The 24,466-nt window shown below is 37.9% G+C and overlaps 1 protein-coding gene across 9 annotated transcripts in view; it reads right to left on the bottom strand.

Annotated features, from left to right (window-relative positions):
- Positions 1–5,386: 5,386 nt before the first annotated feature.
- LOC136771996 (non-muscle caldesmon) overlaps positions 5,387–24,466 on the bottom strand; it is a 64,498-nt gene continuing 45,418 nt past the window's right edge. For 4 of the 9 annotated variants that reach the window (XM_066724622.1, XM_066724621.1, XM_066724624.1 and 1 more), the window contains 22 exons: positions 21,633–21,779; positions 19,490–19,928; positions 19,326–19,370; positions 19,093–19,140; positions 18,792–18,830; positions 18,618–18,653; positions 18,377–18,418; positions 18,170–18,208; positions 17,920–17,952; positions 17,601–17,645; positions 17,343–17,384; positions 17,082–17,126; positions 16,791–16,936; positions 16,102–16,363; positions 15,652–15,795; positions 14,069–14,112; positions 13,909–13,984; positions 13,408–13,539; positions 12,604–12,699; positions 10,617–10,703; positions 9,162–9,198; positions 5,387–8,256 (listed from right to left, as the gene is read on the bottom strand). In XM_066724622.1, the coding sequence (XP_066580719.1) occupies positions 8,240–8,256; positions 9,162–9,198; positions 10,617–10,703; positions 12,604–12,699; positions 13,408–13,539; positions 13,909–13,984; positions 14,069–14,112; positions 15,652–15,795; positions 16,102–16,363; positions 16,791–16,936; positions 17,082–17,126; positions 17,343–17,384; positions 17,601–17,645; positions 17,920–17,952; positions 18,170–18,208; positions 18,377–18,418; positions 18,618–18,653; positions 18,792–18,830; positions 19,093–19,140; positions 19,326–19,370; positions 19,490–19,928; positions 21,633–21,779 (2,041 nt within the window). In that variant the 3' untranslated portion in view covers positions 5,387–8,239. Of the gene's footprint in view, positions 8,257–9,161; positions 9,199–10,133; positions 10,185–10,616; positions 10,704–10,725; positions 11,283–12,603; positions 12,700–13,407; positions 13,540–13,908; positions 13,985–14,068; positions 14,113–15,651; positions 15,796–16,101; positions 16,364–16,790; positions 16,937–17,081; positions 17,127–17,342; positions 17,385–17,600; positions 17,646–17,919; positions 17,953–18,169; positions 18,209–18,376; positions 18,419–18,617; positions 18,654–18,791; positions 18,831–19,092; positions 19,141–19,325; positions 19,371–19,489; positions 19,929–21,632; positions 21,780–24,466 lie in introns of those variants that run through there. The other 5 variants (XR_010822408.1, XR_010822409.1, XM_066724625.1 and 2 more) reach the window with 5 other exon arrangements.

The raw sequence follows: 24,466 nt of genomic DNA, 5'->3' as shown, positions 1-24,466 counted from the left end.
TAAGTTCAGTCACAAACAGAAACACATCAGTGAAAATGCTACTTATTGGTAAGTTATGCTTGCCAGTATGATTGTCTTTTTTTAATCTTAATTTAACTAAAAACAAACTACAACTACAACAACAACAACAAAACCATACACTGTGAGCCTAATTACTTATGTCACATGGGTGTTACATTATTTTCTACCACAGAAATAAGTAGCATTGAATTCCTGTGAAAGTCTAAAAGCCTATCGGTCACAGTGGGCAGGATCGTTTTCAAGCAAATACCGGTCATGAAATCCTGATTGTCTTGAATAAGGTGTCCAACAGAATGGGCGTACTGGTGGAGAGGCAATGTGCTCCTCTGTTAGTTCAATCAAAGCCAACTTGTTAACAGAAAAGTTGGGAATAAGAAAATACCTTTTGCTGCTTCTTCTGTGGTTTCTATCAGTCACCAGAAGACAATTACAAACAAGAAACATGAAAGTGCAGAAGTAAGACACAGTTATTGAAATAACTCCCTGTGCTTTAAATAAATCAAAACACATGATGCAAATAGTTCCTAATCTAAGTGTCAGAATGAACAGCCAACATGAGGAATTAAATAGCATAACGACTAACAGAGATTGTTAGTTATTTAAAAGTACACTAAACAATGTGGGTGGCATAAGTTACTCTGAGCTGGCATTTTATAATGCCAGGAGTTGTTGATGTTAAAATGTATCACAATTTGAGTCAGTGGGAGGTACCAAAGCACATGAAGCAGTTTCTTTATAGAAGTGTCTTTCTATTTAATTTTGTAAACATTACATTTCTACTACTACTAATAATAATACTACTACTAATACTAATAATAATAATACTACTACTAATACTACTAATAATAATACCAAACTTGGCACGTACCTTCCTCTTTTTCCATGAAATTCAATATAAATGAGATGAGAAAAGACATTGAATAATATAATTTAGATTATTCACAAAAATACATTTTGATATTATAAAGAATAAATCCAATGTTAGTAATATCTACTGGACAGCACTGTAAAGCACACCTTTCATACACAGCAGACAGGACAATATAGTGTCTGTTTTTGGTATCATTAGGTACAGATAGAATGCAAAATAGATTCATTAATTAGGGTTAATATTTATAATGATAGTAGAAATTCTATGTTAATGTTTTAATGGCACAGCTTACATGGTCCTACTTTTCACTGAACAAACAGTATAAAACTTCACACACAAACGCACATTACCTTCCTCTGCAACTTCCTCTATAGGGGAGGCAGAATTCATGGTCAGTAAATACACATTGCAAATTTATATAAATACAAATATATATTACAAATTATATAAAACATACATTCCAGCTAACTTTAACAGGTCTTACCTTCTTCCCTGTTGGAAATAAGGAGGAACAAATTAATGGTTACATACAATTCATGAAATATGTTTTACACCGCATGTATGCACACATTTATTAAAACAACATGAGAAGAGGCAATATGATATACTTACAACACTTCCTCCACGACTTCTTCTGTGTCTGCCATCTTGGTGCACTACTTCAATCTGGACAGAGAAAGGCGAACACAGAATAGATCATAATGAGGTTACAAAACAGTGACAGCAGCTGGGGGTTTATTGTTTATGTGCTGTATTCTCTGTGTCTATTGAAAAATGTAAGAAATGCCTATTTGAAGCCGTAGCAGGGCATTCTGGTTGAGAGCCTTTTTCAGTGTCATGTCCTTCAGGGTTTTAGATTGCATTCCTTTGGCCTATACATTTGAAAAGAAAAGGCCTGTAAGTCTGTAAGGTTTGACATTTGTAAAAATACACTGGCCTAGTGATGTACATGGAGCTGCCCTTTCATGGAACTGCTTTTGAGGTCAAGGCCACGGGAGGATACGTCAGTGAAGGATGTATGCAGGGTGCCCGTGTTGGGATTTGACACCAGCTCCAGTGAATGCATTTGAATAGGTCTTGAGGGGTCTTGTACAGGATTTATTTGCTTTGCCTTTGCATTCGTTTTACAAAGATCATCCAACTTAGATGTTGAGTGCACAGTCCTCTCTGTGCCAAGTGTGTAACCATGATAATTGATCCACACACACACCCACTCTTTATTCTCTGGCGATATAGTGGTTCATACCTGTGGAGAGCGTCTATAGACACAAAGCAGAGATACTTGTGTGTCTGATTTTATTCCCCGTGCTACACATATGCTACTCCTTTATACAGCTGTCCTGTGAGGAAGCAATACTGCTCTACAAGGAAAACAAAAAGCCCCCGTTAATAATCCGTCCAGCAGTTTTTTATTAGTTCCAGCACCAGTTTAGCCTAGGGGACTGATCCTTCCCCCTTGTCCTCTGCTGGTCCTAATGCTTTCCAAAAGCTGCAGTGAACCTGAAAAGGCATCTGCTGGCTCCTACACAGCACCGGACTCCATCCGAAGTCCGAGTCCAGATTGAGGAGGATCTGTTTCTCCTTGTGCTGCAGTGACCACCATGGCAGGCCAGAAACCTCCTGATCCGTGACTGTGAGATATACCTCCCCTCCCATTGACGCCTCGTCTTGACTGGCTTCACACTCAGCACATGCTATTCTCGAAATGTAGGGCACAAGTCACGTCAATCCTCTGTTCTCGCTCTTCTGTGCCAGAATGTCTTTGAACAATTGCAATTGTTTTTGTGGCATATTATATCCACAGTTAAACCAGGTCACTTCGAAAGTATTGGGTGTCACACGAAGCCCTTTCAGCCACATGGGGAAAGAGTCTGCCCAGCTTGTCTTATCCCACACACTGGAGCAGTAATTTGAACTGCTGGGTTATAGAGGTGATGGTATCTTACACGGGAATCTCAGCTCTGGTTGGCAGGTCTGGGTTTATAAATCCAACCAGTAACTATTAACGTATTCTAGAAACGGACACTGGTTTACACTGTATGCTGTATATGTGTTTGTACTGTAGGCAACAGTGGGCAGGTGATGGCTTTCCCTGATAATTTAGACAGTAAGTAATAGCAGCCTTTTATGATTCATGGCAGTCTCACAAACTCCATGTACCTCTTCTGTGTCGATTTGTCAATTGAAGAGTAGAGAGTTTAGGATGTGCCATAAACACGACAAACTGAATGAATCCAGAAATGTTGTGCACTAGATAACGGGGGGGCTCCAAAAAGTCTAGACAATAGCAATGCACACTAGGGTGAACATTTGCCATCACTGAAAAACAATACTAGTTCATGAACAGACATATTGTTCTTATTCCTAAAGCTTTATAGACATATAGCAGGCAAACAAGTAATAGCTGGTCCATTCATTATATTTTAAGATGAGATAATTTCAGTTCGATGTTCATAAATAAGGAAAAAGTAAAAACAGCTTTATATGGCTCAGAATGTATATAATTCTGGAACACTGCATTCACTCTTTAGAACTGCCTTGGGGCCCTCAGCTTTAAACATCTCTTAACTTAATCTCCAACAATTTCCTGCTGGCTTTGTAAGATGCACTCTTGGCCAAGTGAAATCTAGCTTCCAGACCTAGCATGCTTACACAGGGAATGTGTCACTCTGTATTACTGCAGCAGCTTTCTGTGTTTTTCCCCCACCTGTGGGACCTGAGGGCTTCTGCTTTATTTTATACCTGCTATAACTCCGTATTTAATTATTTCATCTTAATATTTACTTGAATTTAAAGTATTTCTCCCTTGTATGGGACAGTTGATAGTTTTATTTTATTTTCATGGATCCCTTTCACTCCCACATGCATTGACTTTGGGACAAACTGTGGCTTCTGCTTCTTACTAGATTTTCTTCTGAATCTGAAATTCAAGAGGGACTCTAAACATCTAAACATCAATGCTTACATATATAAATAATTACTATCATAAAAAAACAGACATCCAAATTGGTAGAGGAGAACACATTGTTCTGCCCAGACTGAACGCCTGCTTTGTGAGGATGCTATTTCTGAAAGTAATCGAACAGAATTGAGAACAGGTGTGAATCACACATCCACACAATTCAACTTGGCTGCTCTCCTCTGCTGTGCCACACACCGAGACAATAAATCAGACCAGCGTTTGTTCTGGTCGGTTCTAATTCTGACCACTTTATGACCCCCTTGTAGAGCATTGAGAAACACTGGTGGTTTGACCTTCAAAACGTATTCTGAAGGTATCCTACAATAAAGCGTTTGGTGTCATCAGGCATTTCATTTCAACAACACCTCAAATGTGCACATGATTACACTAGCACCAACATGGTCCCATTTTCATCATGACTGTGAACGATCTTAGAAGCATTTTCACACATTAATCACAATTCTTTAATCGTTAGTAATTGCTGTATTCAAATCAAATAATTCAAAATTCACCATACCTATAGAAAGGGCATTGTCATTTCAGAACAGCAAAGTTTTTGTTCTGCATAATCCTTAATGATTTATATATTTGTGTGTTTGTATTGGCAGACAATTTGTATTTAAACCAGTAGTCATTTCAAAGACCAGGATTTAAAACATGCAAGCAACTTCATTTTTTTAATCACCTACACCACCTCAGACTAGCAGCTCTCGGCACAAATTCAGGCTTCTGTGGAAACTGTAATAACTATAAATTTGTCAGTAATTGCGTTCTGTAGTGCTACTGCTACCACCTATAATAAAAATATTAAATAATTAATAAATATTCATGCAATACCAGTATGTTTTTGAAAGATTTAAAAGCAATTCAAAACAATTCAAACTTGTATATGCTATATGATCACATTAAAAACAATCAGATAATTGTGCTTACATTTGAACTGTGTTTGTTTATAAATGTGCCCAAAGCACACAGTTAATCTCCAGTATAAAGCTACAGTCAGATCTGGAAAAGCATGATCACTCTCTGTGGCTGCAGCCCTTACCTGCTTCGCTGGTGTTCCTCGCCTTTGAAGTGCAGAATTCAAATACATTGATTCAGGGCTTAATGTTCTCATAAAAAGTTTTTTCCTTCCTCCTCATGTGACACATTTGCTTTGCTGATTGGACAGTGTGGTTATGAATAGCCTCTATAAAGGCTTCGTCTATTGTTAGACTGTAGAGCAGTGAGGTGAAAACTGTACGTGTTCGTGAAATTGTTCTGGAACAAATCTACTCTTATAAGTATTAGCGTTACGTCTATTTTTCTATTGGTAGAAAGACAAGACTTACAACATTACTTATGTGCCAGGCCGAGCAGAATACCCCAGCACCCAATTAATGTATTATATTTGCATTTACTTGCCCCAACATTATTGAACTTAATATAAAGCACACAACCAGATGTTAAACTGCAGAATAAATGTCTTTTTTGTGTGTATATCCATCAAAGTTAAAATAGAACTGCATATTAAAAAGACACTTGAAGCCTAATTGTCTTTTACATTATCTGTTTATTGTGGTTGCAGATTCCATGATACATAGTTTAAACATTTTTTTTGTATGAAGCTATACACTACAAAAGACATATCCATAGTGTTTACAAAATGGCAGACGACGTGAAGACAATTTGCATAGTTTTGTCCCTATACAATAGTTGAGTGCGTTTATAAAATGTAAACAAAAAAAAACAAAAACAAAGTAGAACAATAATTTCAAATGACATTCTAAACACTTCCGAAGAACTTCTTTGGGCTAGATCTTCTTTGCTTAATAGAATAAAATACAAAATGTATGTATGCGTTTATTTATTTTCCTGCTGGCACAGGCATGGGTGAACTTTGATGAATTGTTCAACTCCTGTGCCACCTGCAGTGTTATATTTGATAATACATAATTTGAACTGGTCGCTATCCAGCATTTACAGTCATGCCATAAACGCAGCATAGTATTAAAATGCAAAATTGCAATGTATAAGAATAACTCTCACAAAAATAATATGCGTCAAGAAATGTGACAAACTGTACTGTTATTTTTACTTGTTCCCCTAGAATCATATAATGCTAGTTATGGTAAAATTTAAAAATACATTGTAGCAATAGTTGTAGCAAATAAACAATCAATAATTAAGAATATATGCATATAGTTATACTTTGGGTTGAATGCAATTCAGATATTTTTTATTTTTAGTTTAATGTGTAATTCTGGAAGATGATGTAAACAGTACAGTGTATCCAATTCAAATTAAGCATTACCAACATTTATTTTATTTAAACATATAATTAATTAGTACCCCGAAGCCATATTAATCCACAATAAATGCTTTATGCATTATCTTAGTCGAAAAGTATTTGTTTAAACATTTGAATATCACATTATTAACTTTCAAAAACATAATTTAGGAAGATTTTCCCCTTCGGACGGTAGTATTTTTCAAAATATTTTGATCCCTAGAATTTGAATCAGTATTTTAATCTTCTGGGCTGTTCATGATACAGTGAGAAAGAATATTCTCATCAGTCAGGTTAAAATAATATAGTGACATTATCAATGTGAAACACTAGCACATTCTATATTTCCCTTCTCACATTATAAGTTTAAGGTCTCGATTTTAAATGTGACACCAATAAGACTTTTTTTTCCTTTAAATAGTCGGGATACTGAATATCCTAACAATTAAAGTTAATAATTTATATAACATGCAAGTTTTTTTTTTTTTTTTGTTCCCTCACAAGAAAAATAAAAATATCAGGTCTGGATATGGCACAAATTACTATTGAGATGTCCTCTTTCAGAGCAACATTTATATATATAATAGAGGAAATCGCCTTGTAAAACTTTAGTTCAGTTTCAGAACACTGTAGTTTACAGCATTTTTCCATTCCAAGCAAAAGGACTGTGTGTTACTGTAATATTAAAACAAAAGCCTGACTTTGCTTGCTCTAACACTAATAGTATCACTGCTAGAATACTGTAGTAATCTTGATGTGTATTGGCCGTTACTACCTAGTGCGATACTTGTTCAATGTCAATGAATGGTTTAAGATTGTCAAAACAAGTGCTATATACTGTTTCTAGACCATTTATATATTATGGAAATGGTATATGGTCTCATGCCAGTAGATATATGCAGTCACAGGCATTACAAAATTAGTCTGAAGACTAGGGGCACCATGTAAACAGTGCCTTGTCAGGATTAGGACTTTAATGTTTGGGGCACTCTAGACCACATACTCCATGCATTCACAATGGCCATCACATGTCACTTGCTTCTTTCATGAAAGAAAAGTTGTCAGTTGCATAAGAGTTGTTTACGGGCAGTGCTGCAAATGCTTCAACTTTTCTATTGAAAACTGCCAATTTCTCTCTCTGCAGAATAACCAAAAAAGTTAACTGAACATCAAGTTCTCAAAGATAAACTGCACCATATCCAGCTCAGTGGGGGAAAAGGTGTTGTACAATTCTGCTATAAAGGTGAGTTTCATGATTCAAACACTTCCTGTTTCCTTTATTCTTCTAAATGCTTCTATTGGTTGGTAGGTGTCTTGAGTATAAAAACGTGTGAACAATCTCAAATAAGCTGTGATATATGCTATAATGTAAATGTTTATTACTGAATATATGTACTAACATATATTAGAGCATTCTACTACCGTTAGAAAGTGTCCTTAAGCTAAACATCTCAAAGCGATGAGTGCATGTGTGCTAAAACCACTGCAGTCATTCTGATATTCATTATTAAGTCAATCACTATAATCAGTACCGCTATTACCTAACATTTTACCCAGTTTTAGCATGTAGCCTTGCTAGAATTATAAACTTGATGCATTAACTAAAACAAGATGGTTAATCTTGACAGCAAAAGAGTGATGCAGAATCTTCCTTTTATAGCGAAAACAGGTCAGCACGACACACACAATGCCTAGTCACGATTTCTTCTAGATGGCGGATTTGGTACAGCCCTTTTTTGTTCGAGCCCAACCAACAACAACTACACAATTCTGCATCAGAGGCCGAGTATATATTCGCTTTCCATTTTTGTCTGCATTTTAATATAAAATTATCATTTTAAAAATTATATCAATATAAAAGTTCAAATTTCACAGCATAGTTTCTAAAGAAAGTACAAGGTCTTGTGCAAAGGCAGTATACTTTAAACATGACCATATAAAACCGTGGGCTTTAAATACAGTGCTAATATACATCGCTTTTCCTTTTTCTTCTTTTCCCGGGCTATAACAAAACAAAACAAAAAAAAAATCTTTTTTTTTTGGTATTAAAATATACATAGCAAACGGGATAGTCTAGCACTTTGTTGGTTCCAGCTTTCTCAAGTTGTTTGTAAGGTTAGTGTCCCATTCCTGCTGAGAGAGAAGAATAATCAATTAGAGGTCTTAAACGAATTACTGTTAAATAAAGAGTCACAACTGTAAACGCCAGGTATACTAATGCTTCTCACTCATGATTTCCAAAATAGCAATACAACTTTCAGTGCTTTCAGCTGAATAACGTAACAATTAATCTTCAAATGGAAACAATATTTACATATAATTAAGGGTATGGTATCGTCTGCTTTGCAATACTGAACACAGGACTGTTGGACTACCTTGCTTGTGCTGTGAAAGCTCACCTCAGCTAGCCTCACACAGCATTCAACGCTTTGTCGCTGCCACGTGCGCAATGCCCCGCTAATCTCCCTCGACCCGCGGCTGTAATGCGACAAACAAGCAGCTGCCAGGAGGCTCAGCACGCAGACGTTGGGGTCTTGGCTCAGATCGAGATATTAAAGGGTGCAGGTGGAGTGGGAGCGAAACATTAAAGAGACTCGCCTGGCATCCTGGGAGCTCACAGTAGGTCATGGACAGCACGCACCCAGCCATGGTACTTTATATATAGAGAGGGCAATGTGCCACTGACATTTTAAAGGTCTTACCCAACGAGCCACACAAACTCAACTGATTTACTGCGCAGCGAGTGTCGAGTTTGTAAATATGGGTGTGAAGCCACATGTCCGGCTGTTAATCAACGGGGACGATGCATAACTAAATCAAAGCGTGACGTTTAAGACCTTGTCCTTTGAAAGTCTGAGCTTTTTGTTCGCTCCACTATTAACTCATAAAAGGACACAAAGACGGGACTCAGCTGTTGGGCGGCAGATATTATTATTCCACGCACAGGGATGTATATTTAAAATAGACCATTTCGGCCTTTCATTTCGATGCCAGGCCCTGACTCTACAGTTTCCACTGAGATGACAGTTGCCACTTACCATTGGTAACTGATTTACTCTTGCCTCCTGTTGTCATCTGCGGAGGTATAACAATGACGCCAAAGGACAGGACAAAACAGGGAAGGAAAGGGAAAGAAAAAAGGAGAGCCTTAACCCACATTTACATAGAATTTAAAAGCACCCTTCTACCCTTTTTCTAAACGATTGGAGGTTTCTCAAATTACTGCAGACAAGCAGTCTAAAGGTCCCTAGATTAGAGTGCAGTTGCAGTTTCCCTGTTAAAAACACAAAGGCATAACAGGGTGTGTAAGGTGGAGGAGGTGCTCAAAAACAGTGCCCAGCATGCCACAGATCCCACAACCACTGGAAAAGATTGGATTTGATTTTCACTCCAGCCTGTTTCCATCTTGTAAACTTACAAAGGTCTTCACATGCTTTTTAATAAAACAGGAACAGCCCAGGACTAAAGATACAATCAAAGGTATCTTCCACGCAAACTTAAATGTGAATCTGAGAGGTGGTATGTCTAGTCCCACTGAGTACATTCAAGAATGGTTGTATTTTGGTTTTAAAATGTCCAGTTATCTTTTAGACTTTTACTAGTCAAGCTCTCATATTAAAGTCCAACAGTTCTAGAGATCCTGTTGTTCAAGGGTGTCGGAAAAACTGATGCTTCTAGGTTTTTACAGTTGTTTGAACCCAATGACAGCCCTCATAAAGGTGCTAGCACAACTCTGGACAATTGTGTATCAATCTGGAACTCTGTTATGGTCACTAATGATAGCCACGTTTACAGATGCATACGTAGGGTGTGGGATGTGATTGAAGTTAATGTCTTACAGTCTTAGATGGGGAACTAGAATTTGAATAGGGCTAATTTACAATGCACTTCTTCTATTTGTAATTTTGTCTTTATAAATCTCTTTTGTAACTCTGACACTGTCATAACAATCATCCTTCACTGGTGTTTAGTGTTGTGAACGTCAAGTTTGGGGTGTTCAAAAGCTTTACCTCTTTTGCTCATCCAGATTAAGGGGGCGATGTCAACTAGCTAAGAGAGGGCTTACAAATACAAAACAAAACAAACAAACACAGGGGGAAAAAAATACACAGTCTAGTGTTATTCCCGAATGATATTTCTTATTGGATTTCTCAGTTCTCTTGTAGTAGACAACCCGTTCATGATTGTGAAACATATGAAGGACATGACTGAATAAAAAACACAAAAAACATTTTAGGTACCACCATCCTTCTCTTTTTTTCATAATTTCCAATTTTTATTCTCCCTTAATATTGTGTTTATAACAGTTTACATAAGTAGATCATAATAAAACCTATTACTACACCATTCATTTTTGTTTGCAGTGTCTGAAAACCTAGCATTGCATTTGGCACAATAAAATAATCAAATCCAAGGAATACTACATTCCATAATTTCCATTACCACCTTTACAATCAAATACAGATATCTGTCATCGTGTGTTGTGGTCTTACCTTAGCAGCGGGGCTGGACTTGTCAGGGGATGTGGCCTTGTTTTCCCATAAGCTACGCTTGTTGGTTACATCGCCTGGCTTCAAGTCCTAAAACAGAGAGCAGAAATCTGTGAGTATGAGCTTCTTGTGGGAGCTATAGAATCTGACAGTACAGCATTTGAGAGTGCTCAGTTTAGTGGGGAACTGGGTTATTAATTAACAGATAGACATGGGATTATATTTGGGGAACGAGGATGGATAACCAATAACATGTATTTTAGTGGTGAAGTGGGAGTTATACTGGTGGGAGTTATCCCCCGGGAATTTAGACATATATGTCACTTTTAATCTTAACCACAATCAAATACGTCTTGCATTCTACTGGATCTCTCCAAGAGTCTACGGTCATAGGAGAAAGATAATAATACTACAGAGCAGCACAGTTTACAGAATCGGAGTCCTCCCTGGCGTAGGACCATAACTTAATGGAAAGCAGGAGCAGAGCTACTGGAGTGAAAGGGGACAAAAGGATTTCAGAGCTAAAAGCCCACTTCACATGCGATACAGTACCTGTCCTGCAGGGAAAAGAAAGAGGTTACCAGCGAGAAGTGGAGAAGACAGAGGAATCTAGTGCTCCAGGCAGAATGAAGCTTGAGATTGATTACTGAGGAGGAGGAAAATACAGAGCTAGTAAAGAAAGAAACAGAAGGAAAGGTTTTTCAATTAAGGAGTCAATTTCCAAAGTAGGAGGAACACTTTAGCAGTTAAGAGGCAAACCACACTTTGCTAATAAAATGCATTTCCAACCAGTGGAGCTCTTATAACGATGCAAATCTCAGAGATATCTTCAGTAAATACATTCATTTTCAAACATTTTCCATTAAATACGGGGTAAATGGATTTAGGTGCAGTTACTGTGTATGACTTTTCAATGTGTACAGTTTAAAACGGGGATGGGAAAGTATTGCTGATAATATTCTTTCTTTTTGTTAGACTTTGGTTTGTGTATCATCTATATCTAAATAACTAACCAAACAAAATACAATTACAATAGGTGCCTGTACTGTTTTGTTATATACTGTACACATGCACTGTATGGGATGTGCATTATTCTCCATTTGGCCACAAGAGGGATGTTTAAAGGTTGATTGCCTACATTTTCATAGCACGACACTAAGAAATAACAGAGGCTATTAATGTCTAAACACACTGAGCAGTTGTGCTGTATAACACAAACAAACGGATCAGTACTACTGCGTTTTACAGCAGGATCAGTTCAAAGATCAGCCATAACTCTACTCCTTCAGACTTGAGGCACGGCTTAAATCTGGACATGCCTGACCTTGATGATAGGAGTTAGCGCAACCATTTACATATGCAGATACTACTCAGATATTTGGCACACTGATGTCAGCTAAACAGCTAACCGTGCTTTGTCACATCTTTTGATATTGTGCATGTAATGTGTTCAAAGCGTGCTCTGTTTAGTCTGGTTTTCCACCTTGCTGCTTCTATACTTACACAGCGAAATTAAACGGCAGAATGACCAAAATAGATTTTAAAAAGACTATAAATTCTGCGATACACCTAGTAGAATATCTCGTATAATCACCACTAGATGCTGCTGTGTACATGCATATTGAAAATAAGCTCTGTTTCTAGCTATTTACTGCTTCTTCTAGGCCATTTCTCATAAATATTTAACCTCCATGCTAACTTTGCTGCCGTAATCATCAGGTGACTAATTCAAAAGGAAACATTTAAATTTCTTGAAGAGATATTTCAATTACATTCTTGAAAGATTTATGTGACACTATACCAATGTATTGTTTTTTAAATTCAGGAATTATGAACAAATTGGTAAATATTTTCATAATCTTATTGAGTTGTGACTCTTGCTTTAACTACATAATCAATTGCACCTCCATCTAACTTTTGCTACTTTTGCTACCATCCCCACCTACAGTTTTTATTTTTATTATTGTACTTTTCTAAGGGTTTTACTTACAGCAGGTTTTCCTCCTGCTGCTTTGCCACTTTCTGGAGTTTTGTTGAGCCAATCGTTGATGCGACTGGCAACCCCAAACTTCAGCCCAGTTGCCTCCTGCGAGAAAGACAGAAAAGTGAAAAATCAGGAAGTTGAAAATTACCACCAACAGGGTCGTTATGAATGTGATTCAGTGGTTGTAATCAATTAAGATACTTAACATTAAGCAATGATGAAGAATAATGAAGTGAAAAAGATTTTATAGTAGGTTGTACCAATTGTCATATCTAAGGGAAAGCTTGTATTTGAAGAATAATGGAAGAGATTGACACACCAATGAGAAAAGAACAGTAAAAACTAAATATTGATGCCATGATTTGGTTATTTGGATACAATTATTAGGTATTTGAATAATAGATGATGATAATAATTACAAAACACCAAAATTCAACAACACTTTACACCAATAGCACACATATGGATTGTTTCTTGATTTCAAGGAAGTGCTGTACTCCTTAACCCATAACAGTTTGAATGAATTTCCCTAAAGGCAAATTAGAAAAACTAAAAATCAGTTTTAATGCCAAGTATTCAAATCCCTCCAGATAAGAATTCAAATCTGGAGCTCACACTCACACACGTCATAATTTAATTTACCACACTTATTTCATCTTTAAACTGATATTTACAAGGGGATCATCAAAGCAGGTGTGGCAGAGCAACAGTGCATGGCCTACGTATTATGTCTTCAACCTAAAACAAATCTAAGGAGGGCGAAAATACATAGGCATTGGTCAAAAGTGCATTTTCTATTTAAGTTTTCACCTTGTTGGGCCCGCCTGCAGTTCCAGGAGAGCCGAATACGTTCCCTTTCTCCCACATGCTCTTGATGTTGCGGACATCCCCCACGGGCAGGTCTGCAGTACCCGGCTTCGGTGGCTTTGGATCCTTGTTGCTCTGGTCAAAAAAGAAAGTTTATATTGACTTAACCGGCCCCAAATGACACAAATCAAACATAACCACTGACAGTAAGTCTTAAATAAAAGCTTCTCGTACTGAATGGATGGGAGTGACATTGTTAGTGGCTGATATTACACACAATTTCCCTGTGGTGTCTTTAATGGTCCGTGGATGAATTTCATTTACAGGTCACGTTTCAAATTCCACCGTAGAGAACAGCAACCGTCAAGCACTAAAGGAATCAAATTCAGTTCAGCCTTTCAGATAGTAACTATTGCAGAAGTGAATTATTAAAACTCCTGCGAGAAATACCAGTGCAAATCTCTGCCCAAGACATGCACAATAGTATTGATATGCAGGCCTTACCTGAATAGCAGTTGTGTACTGCTCCAGTTTATTGTCAATCTTGGACACAATCGGTGTGTGTGATGCCTTAACACCACTGCAATTGAGAGAGAGAGAGAAAAAGATAAAACAGCAATAAAAAAGGCAATAATCACAGCAAAGAAATCCCAACATTACTTACCTTTTCTGGGCTGACTTGTTCAGGAACTCTGCCCTTTCTCCAATCTGAAAATTGATATATACATGGTAAAGTTACAAAAAAGAAAAACAAATATTGTTCACAAATTAACAATTAAAACACACACACGCACACACACACACAACCCAGGCATAGAAACCAAAACTTTTGACATATTTTCAATTTACAGAAATGTTTATCTGAACATGGGATTTCTATTTGAGAGACTCGGGAAACACCGTCTAAAAGCTTTTAATGATTTAACTTAATATATGAAACAATAATGGAGTTTTTAATTTCACTTTCTTCATTTTTTTCTGTTATTTTCTTGACAATTCATGTAAACCCTGCAAGGAGATTCTTAATAGAGGCTTTTGGATTCGTTAGTGTTGGCAGGACAATGCCAATAGATAGTTAACATATCCACCAAAGCTGTAGTTAAGCTTGGTGCTTCGCAGGCCCTTATTTGAGCAGAAATGTACAGTACTGGCACTGAAACTTGGGACTCAGTCCTACAAACAAACACATTATCTAAAGAATAGATGCTGTTTTAACAGTAACTCATCCCACTGCTATCTATTCAACACATTCTACAGACAGAATTATATTTATGTACTCCCAACTAAAATGTAATGCAATGATATTTCAAATGCCTTTTTTCATGTTCTCTAGTACCAGGAAATGCAGTCTTTAAGGCCACTTAAGTCAATGTGGCTGTGGGAACTGCGCACACTGTTTATGATAAATGACAACGAGAGGAGGAGAGGGCAAGTTTTCATGAAACCCTTAAAAACACAGACTTAAAAAAGCCCTGCTCACTGCAGGAGCTATGGGAGGTCTTTAAATAGCTCTCACAGGAAATTCCTCAATTTCAAACACGCTTTGTCATTTCCATATTTGAGCACAGTTTATTCAGCTAATTCTGCTCTTCCTGTGTACCAAAGTTAATGTCTGAAGTAAACAGCACCATTTATGCTCACATTTTAATTACATTCAGTATGTTTTTTTTTTTCTAACAACGTGAATTGATTGTAAAATGAAGAAATAAACATTTGGAGTGACGTCATTAAATAAACTTGTCCTAATCCTGTTTCTAGCCAAGTGAGAAATACAACAAACTCAACTTGACATATATAAAGACTATGATCAGCTGAAGAAATCTAACTATAGAATACGAAGTATGCAACATGCACAGTAACACGTATACATATATGTGAACACACATATATGTCAACCACTGCATTTCAAAACAGCACACTTCTTCAGCAGCAACACACTTAGCTACCCGGCATCTGGGCTTACAGTACATACAGTGAACATGATGACAAAGTAAATCTGCGAAAAGGGATCAAAAACAATACAATTCATCATTCATTTTCCGAACACAAACTTCTACTGTTTCATTTTCACTGCAGATCTAAGAAAGAAACATCGACAGCTGCTGCTGCTGCAATAAAAAAACAACACTGATGTTCACTGTCATGCCGGTATCCTTTTTTCCCAGCATTCCTTTCAAGATACAACTATTTTTAGAAGAGGTCAGAGGCTAAACATCAGCCAGGAACCGCTTTCCCTGCAGCACTGACCTTCAGCGACGAGCCCCGTGGACTGACACATTTAAATGGCTTCTTCCCCTCCCCCTCAGGAGCCTCTTCTGTGATCTTCTGCCTCTTCTCGGCTGCCTCTGCTCGCCTCTTCTCAATCTCTTCCTTCATCCTTCTCTTCTCCTCCTGCAAGCAAAGCCGAGAGAGAGAGTTCAGTTTTCCTGCTGGGTGCAGAAAAAGGTCACCTCTCAACTCTGTAATTTCTATGAATGGCCACTATGGTTAAGTGCAACTCTACAGTCCACTTCACTTCTCCCTACATGGCTTAAAAGTGGTTCTTCAAACTGATCAAAATAGTAATAAGGCAAAATAAGGCAAAAACTAGACACTCGGCACTTAAAAAGTTAGATCCATCCGCTCCTTGAAGACTCTGAAGACACCGACTTGATGGACATTCACTGCCACCTCCCATGGCTCCCCTGCGTCCCCTACCTCCTCTCTGGCCTTCTTCTCTGCCTCCTCCTGTTTCTTGCGCTGCCCCTCCTCCTCCAACACCTTCCTCCTCCCTTCCCTCTTCCTCTTCAGCTCCTCCAGCTCCATCTCGGCCTCCTGCTGCTTCTGCCTGAGCTTCTCGAACTCGCCGCTCTCCGTCTCGTCGCGCCGCCGCTTCAGCTCCTCCAGCTTGCGCTCGGCCTCCTGGCGAGAGGCCGCGTCCTGCTCCTCGGCTTCTGGGCTGGCCTTCACATTGCCGCGGCTAGGAGAGGAGAGGCCGCGTCAGCCGGGGCACCAGCCTGCCGCAACCGCTATCAAATAACCGTCTGGCTACAGTTACCTTAGCTCCTCAGCCCTCGAGCTATTAAGATTGTATGAGCCATGCGAACAGGTTCATCCTGTCTGTGGGAAAACTCAGCACCTCACAGATCTGGAGTTTGCATTGCGAAGGCCTTCACAGAAATGTTGGTTGCTTTACTAGTATTTTGAATGTTCACCTGAAGAGTAAATAAATTGTCTAGGACATGTGTTTAGTAGTAAACTAATATTCTAACTTATAATCAGAGTTCATTCAAGACTGATCAAGTTGTGAAATCAAATTCCATTTCTTCACAAATGTGTCTGCTGGGTAATTCTAGCTCATTTTGTTTGTCTACAGCTCTGTGTTGTATACTCTAGGGGTCTCTTACCTAGGGGTCCTCTCCGGTTTCTTGTGTTTCTCCACGTGGAATTCTTCTCCGTTCTGTTGTTTCGGTTCTGCAGGCGCTGGCTTGTGACGATGGCCCACTTCTGGCTCCTTAGTTATCTTTTTCTCAGTCACCTTTTTGTCAGTCACCTTCATAGAAGCATCGGAGAATAAACGAGACAGGCCGGAGACCACTGGGCCTCCAGAAATGCTTCTACAACCCAAACTAAAAATCACAACATTGAATTCGGGGATGAATACATTATAGAAATACGGATATGTTGCATAACTCTACCTCATCTCGCGTGAAAGTCCTTTTTGGCTTTTCTTGTTTGGCCTCCTGTGAAGGAAAAGCAGCTGTGAATGACTTACTAAACTATATGCAATGAAAATAGTTTTTTGCCATTTAATATCTGCCCACCTTTACTACCATAACAGAATCCATTTAGTATGACAAATATATCATTTTCATTTCTTAGATTTTTTTTTTATGTTTTCTGCAGCCTTGAAGTTAGGATTTACAATCAGAACCGCACAGCCGAACATTTATTCTTACCTCTTCTTTCACCAAGGTCGGATTAGGCTTCTCCTCAATAACCTGTAATAAACAAACACAATCACTTGTATTCTCAGAAGAAAAATGTATTGTTGGCATCTCTGAAAAGCTTAGTAAATATCTGGTAATGATTCTAGTTATTGTTGGATTTCTTGGAGACCTATTTCATTCTACAAAAGCATATTTGCTTTGCTTTCCAGGTTTTTTGAAATGTAATTATATTTACAACAAAAAAACAACAACCAAAAAACAACTTACCTCTTTTCTCTTGAAACATGGTTTGGGTTTCTCCTGTATTACCGGCTATGAAATAACAATAGTAAAAATTACAATGAAGAAAGTCAGAGATAACTATTAATTAGCTGTATATAGCCATCCTTGTGTCCTATGAAATACTGCTAGTTGTCACCTCATCCACAGGAATGGAAAAACAGGAAAACGTGGCCTCGTTTGCCACACTAAATACCAAAACAAGATTTATACTATGTTTCCTTAAGTACAGACAATACAGGGATGTCTCTGGGATGTAAGTAAGATATACAGCACTTCTATACAGTCCTTGATTCAGTGTACCTACCTCTTCCTTCGGTACGGTCTTCTCCTCCACCACCTATAAATGATGAAAATGAAGATGATGATGATAATAACCAACAACAGCAAATGGACTTTACTGCCAGTGATGGAAAATCTGGCCAGAGACCTTATTCATTCTCTGATTTTGGTAAACAGAAAATGATTTTATAATGCAATAACAATGAATGCTGGAGAAAAAACAAGAAATAAAATAACTACAGAAGATTACAAATCGCTATCAAAAATCATCTTACCTCCTTTACACGCCTTTTAGGTTTCTCCTCTATCACCTCCTGTAAAATAATAATAATTATTGTATTTATGACTGGAACTTTGACCTGTTGTTACTCAAACCACAGAATTGCATCATTGCATTTATTTACTATAAAAAGGGTAACAGCATACATTTCCCATTATATAGTTATTTATTCATTTCATTAATCTAAATCATCTACACTTACCTCTTCCCTAAACAGTGTTTTAGGTTTCTCCTCGATCACCTCCTGTAAAACCATAAGAGGGAGAGGGAGAGAGGGAGAAGGAGAAATTAATTCTCTGATTTCGGTTACCAGAAAATCTTAAAATCTTAAAAATCTTAAAAATTTTACAATGTGATAATACAGATGCATTGAATCCTGGAGAAAAAACTAAAACATAATTATTAAAAAAGATTACGAATCACTGTAAAAAATATAATCTTACCTCCTTTACACGCCTTTTAGGTTTCTCCTCGATCACCTGTAAAATAATAATTCATATATTTATTGTTACTCAAACCACAGAATTCAATTTATTTACTATAAATAGGGTAACAGCATTATTTCTGCATGATATAGTTATGTATTTATTTAATTATTAAAAATCCTCTACACTTACCTCTTCCCTGTACGATGTTTTAGGTTTCACCTCAATCACCTGTAAAACAATAATCATGATTGGAGGTGATGATCGAATTAAACACTAGTTGGTACTTTATCCACAATGCTTATTGTGTGAAATTATTTAATGATAGTATTTTGTGAGGATACAGTGAAATCTAGCAGAAATTGCCACAGTGAGATTCACTAAATGTGTATTAATTTGTATATGGGACTTAATTAAGTTACTGAAACATTTAGTATTGTTTCTATTATACTGGAATCCAAGTTAGTCAATTATTTATCAAGAAAAATCTTACCTCTTCTTTCATTATGGAACTTTTAGGTATCTCCTGTATCTCCTGTATCTGTAATAATAATAATAATAATAATAATAATAATAATAATAATAATAATAATTAATAATAATTAATAATAAAATACAGTTGAGCTTTACATGTCCAAGTGTAATAAACCTGGCCGAATGAAATGGACATCATTCTATAGTGTGAAGAAGAATATATATAAATATAATGTATGAAAGTATATCTACCTCCACTGTTATGTTTGGTTCTTTAATTTTTTCCTCCATATATTCCTGCAGAGAAAACAACAGAAACACAAATATGGGTGCTATAATCTAATGTTGTCTCCCAGTATTACCACTGTGATGGTTTCAGAGGACAGGGCTAAAATAATGATGGAAGAGACACACACCTGCTCCATAAAGTGAGATCTCCTAGGCTTTTCTACCACTGCCTCCTCTTCCTTCTCCACCACCACCTCCTGCTGGGGCTCCTCAGGCACGGCCTCCTCCTGGGTAGCTTCCTCTTCTTCTGGCTTCTCCTCGTCCACCTTCTGCTCCTCTTTGTCTTTATAGGCATTGTACTCAGAAGGCCTGTCCTCCTCCTTCTTCTCATTCACCACCACCTGCTCCTCCTCCTGTGCTGGTGGGCAGTAGCGGCCCTCAGTCTTCTCATCTTCGTGGTTGTCCATGGAGACAGTGGGGTCGAACTCCTTCTGCCTGTCCAGGGCCTCCTGCAGCCGTCTCTGCCGACGCTCCTCACGCTTGGCCAGTTTTTCCAAGAGAGCCTGCTCGTCCTCGGACGCCGCTGGTGGGATCTCGGACACGCTCTTCGGCTCCTCGTCCACCACACTGGAATAATGCAGCACAGAAATGTTTTGTTGAATTTGAACTTTGAGTAGATATGGTTATACTTGTGTTTGATTTTGTATCTAGTGAAGAGGCAAGTAAACATGTCTCAGTGTAAGCATGATCTGGGGTCTGTGGAGTGTAAATCATAACTGGTTGTGTTACTCAGCGGGATTTGTTTCTATCTGACACAACAAGGGTGTTTCAGAACAATACTACTAGTCCCCTAGACACGGGTGAAACTGCACCGAAAATCAGTCCTTGGGACAAATCTGGAAAGTTCCCGGATATGTTTAAACCAAATCCTGTCCATTCAACTGAGTGGAACAGTGCAGCAGAAAAGTCCTTCCCCAGGGAAACAAAGTTCCACCACCTATTTCTAAGGTTTCAATTTGAATATACTGTATTGCTGCCAATTGCTTTGAATCTTCATATTATTTCTCTGTTTTTCAGATCTTTACATTCAAGTTGCAGGATTCCAGGTTTCACAGTTAACGATTGTTGATGCGCTTCTCAAAACCCCATCAGACAATCTAAAGGAAAATCATTACCATATACTAGTTTCATCATATCACGTTTTTAGGTTTCCATTGACTATCCTGAAAAACAGCCCTTTATATCCAAGGAACAAAAAGCAAATAAAAGCTGTGTACCATGTGTGTGTGTTTTTTTCCAATCATTGTACACATCAGTATGTATTGGAGGAGGATAAGTTGCACAACCTTTTAACAAACTTGGTAATTTTGTTTTCTATGAATTGGGAATGAGCCATAAGAATTGGAGCTGAAGCAATTCACATCTTTTGTGATATGAATAAGAAGTGAGAACAAACAACAACAAAAAACATCTTTCTGTCATTAAGTGGCATCTAACGATCCAAACGAGAAAGTTTATTTCAACTGCAAATCACAAATCCACTCACTGTTTCTGCTCTCACAGAATGGAAAATAATCGTCCTAGAATAAGCAGATATTTCTAACTCAACGTGTTCCATTTAAGGGATTGACCCTGACCTGTGGAGAGCAATGATCTATTAATTACTGCATCTGGGAGTGACTGTATGTTTGGTGAAATTCTGTGGTAACAAGAAACAGGAAAGGAGGAGGCCCGAAGCTTCAACTCACAAGGGATACAATTACTCCCAATGCAATATTCCCTGTGAGGAGATCAGTTACTCTCATGCATTATTGAAGCGGGGTCAGCATTCACAGAGCCTAGTCCTTCCCCGTGTTTCCTGAGTCTGTAGCCATTATAGTGAGTTAGGCCAAAGGTGCTGAATACCTTGAATACCTGTTGTATCCAATTCTACCTTATTCCATCCCATGCCATGAAATCTGCCCTTTCTTTTCATCTACATTCTTTACATTAGGATGAAGAAGAGGCCGGTAACTAAGTTTTATTGTATTGTAATCTAATAATTGGTTGAATGATGTCATTGGGAGCATGACTGAAATGAAGAACAGAGGAGCATGTAAATGTGAGAGACAAACTGGACTACTCAACTGTGAAGAAATCAAATCAAATGTATCAAACAAAAGCAGTTTTAAATAAAACCAACACCCCTTGAAAATGTGCAGGCCAGAGAAGGTAATTGTCACAACTAAGTTAGTATCTTATTAGCCCTCAGATTTCAAGAGGTTTGTTCCTTGAACCCTCGGCTCCAAACTTGGATCTACTTCCATCTATTTTGTGTACCGTGCCAGTTACCTGTTTGTGTTGTTGAGCTCCACCTTCTCTGTCCCCAGGCCCGTGGACTCGTCATCCTCCTTATTACGGAGACGTTCCTGGCGAGCCCTGCGTCGGCGCTCCCGGGCGGCCTCCTCGTCGTCGTCATCGTTCCTCGAATTGGCCAGCCTGAAAATCACATAATCGAGTCCACGAAATGAGACGCAGACGGCAGAACAACTGTCCGTGTCAACTGAACAATGTCAGACCTGAACTCCATTTAGGGAAAAGATGTTTCATTATTATTTATCACGTTGTTTTTTCCAGTTCCCCCACGGGTTTAGTACTGGCTAAGGACACAGAAATATGTTGAGATGTTAGAAAGGGGAAAAAAAAGATTTATGGCCATATTTGTAGAGTATTTTGCATAATATCTTAATGTTACAATAACTGCCTAAAGGAGCTCTTAAATTAATGTTTTTATGGCTTGTTTTTCAGCAAAAATCTAATATTATCACTTATATAACAGCTGTAAATGTTTTTCCTGGAGTTGACCAGTGTGGCAGAGGTAAGAAATCTCCCCTTCTCAGAAAAGCTAGCTTGAGGGTCAACTGGCAAAGTTTTTGGTTTCACTACTGTAGGACTGAGGCTGGGTGTAGCCCTGATTGTACTTTTACTGCTTCATTTCAGCAGATAAAACCGTGTCTTGAGTTGTGGCTTGGCTGACGATGAGAAGACTCAGGCAGGAAAACTGTTTTTGGCCCAGGCCTTTAATTTATCAGATTATGAGGGAGCAATGAACAGCCAGCTAAATAAATACATCAATCAATAATAGGGGATGTGATTGAAATAACAGAGAGGAACGGCAGGTACAAGTTACGGAACGACATTTTACCGCATTCTATGGATGGTTTATTAAATTATAGACTGAAGAAAAATGAAGGGGATATGTTCCAATATTAATCCTAATATGCAGGGGGAAAAAAAATTATTGCTCACTTTGGGGAAACTATATCCACCAGAAGCTATGAGGTGCAGTCTGAGAGCGGTTTGGATTGGGACCTACTGGTAAGTAAGGAAAGAGCAGAAGCTGGACTGAGATGCCATTTGGCACTGCGTTTGTTTCGAAGCAATTGCCATCATTAAAATAACCTACTGACGCACACTGTTAAATTAAATCGTAATTGTAATGTCCAAGCACAAATAATCTAATCTGTTTTGCTACCTAGATATTCTGAGTTGAGTAGTGGGTCTCACATTAAGTAAAAGTAAAACTAACCGACTGAAAATCGCTTGTTCAAACATATGCTTTCTGTGATTTTTAGGCATTGAATGATTTAGTCTTTTAAATGAAGCAATGTGGGGTAGTAATAAGAGGAAGACTTCTATTGCAAATTCATCTAACATTTTTAATAGAAAGCAAGCGGTCAGCCTGGAAGCTTTGAACAATCATCAGTTGCTGTAAAACATTGCTGCAATAAAAAAATGAAAGATTTGTTTCCATAATTAAATCATTTCCATTTGTTCTTTTACAAACAACTGTGCTTTAATAATATAATGTTAACAGCTCAGTACATTAACACTGAAACGCATTAAGAGGCCTAAATAACGTGATAAAGTAATCCAGCCAAATATACAAATCTCCCATGCTGTAATTAAGGGCTGGATTAAATCAAAAGTTTGACCCACCCACTAACAGAAAACTACAAACCTGTTCATCGTAGTGATTACATTTCTGATTAGAAGAAAGTGGCATCTTACTAAAAATGAAGCCTCAAACAAGTACAGTTCTGTAGTTTTCTATTAGCGGGTGGGTCAAAGTTTTGATTTAATCCAGCCCTAAGACTCAGAAACAGTGTTATGTACTGCCTTCTATACTATACTGTGTATACAACATAATAAAGTACAACTGGAAAAGTCAAAGACATGTCTAGACATCTCCAGAAATGGTTATCAAAAAGAAAAAAACTATTGCACACCTGCATTTTCTAGGTTAAAAGACTTTTCAAGGGTATTAATGCATTTGCCAACTGTATGTCCAGATTAAACACAGTGGGTATGCAAATTATATTTACAATTAAGGGCAATACGAACAAAGGACATTTGCAAGGGAGAGCGAACACAAATTTCTGAAAGTTGATAACGTGAGTTCGGAGGAATGGTCCCAGTTCACGCTTTCGTGTTTTGTGTTTTAATGAGAATCGAAACAGTGACAGTGAGCAGTGAGAATGTTGTTATAATTAAACACAGCGGTTCACAAATGCTCAAGAAATCTGGAAGTCGATGATGCAACTTTGGGGATATTCACATTTCTTTTCTTCTGGGCTCAGCAAACCTCTTTAAAGTTGAGCAGCATCATGGGACCCAGGACTGCCAAACCACAGCTTGTACCTGCCAAACCTACCTTCACCCGCTTAGCTGGCAGCGTGCCTGGCCAATATCCCTTAGCTCACCAGTTTCTTCCACACTGAGGTACAGTATAGACACGCTTGCCAGGAAAAACTATTTAAGAAGAACATACTCTAGGCAACATACAGTGTAAGTATAATGAATATATTATTTTTTAAAGCTTCAAAAGTGCCGGTTTGCATAAAGCAGATCAATACAATAATATGTCTTAGTTTATTTGTATGCATTTTTTGTACTTAATTGTCTCACTGTAGTCATCTGTCATGATTAATATCAGGGACTACGCTGCTCTTTGCATAATTACATTGACAGTTATGCACAAAGATCATCAGAATAAAGTTTATTACATTTTAGTAGAAGCTGAATTGGGATTCCAATATTTTCGGGAAATGTGTAGATTTTCTTTTTCACTCATTTAATTTCATTTAATTGCAGCAAAGAGGTCAACTTTCAATACGGCATTCAAA

Source organism: Amia ocellicauda, chromosome 15 (genome assembly GCF_036373705.1).
Source record: "Amia ocellicauda isolate fAmiCal2 chromosome 15, fAmiCal2.hap1, whole genome shotgun sequence".
Taxonomy (NCBI): Eukaryota; Metazoa; Chordata; class Actinopteri; order Amiiformes; family Amiidae; genus Amia; species Amia ocellicauda.
This window is presented reverse-complemented; position numbering and strand designations above follow the sequence as displayed.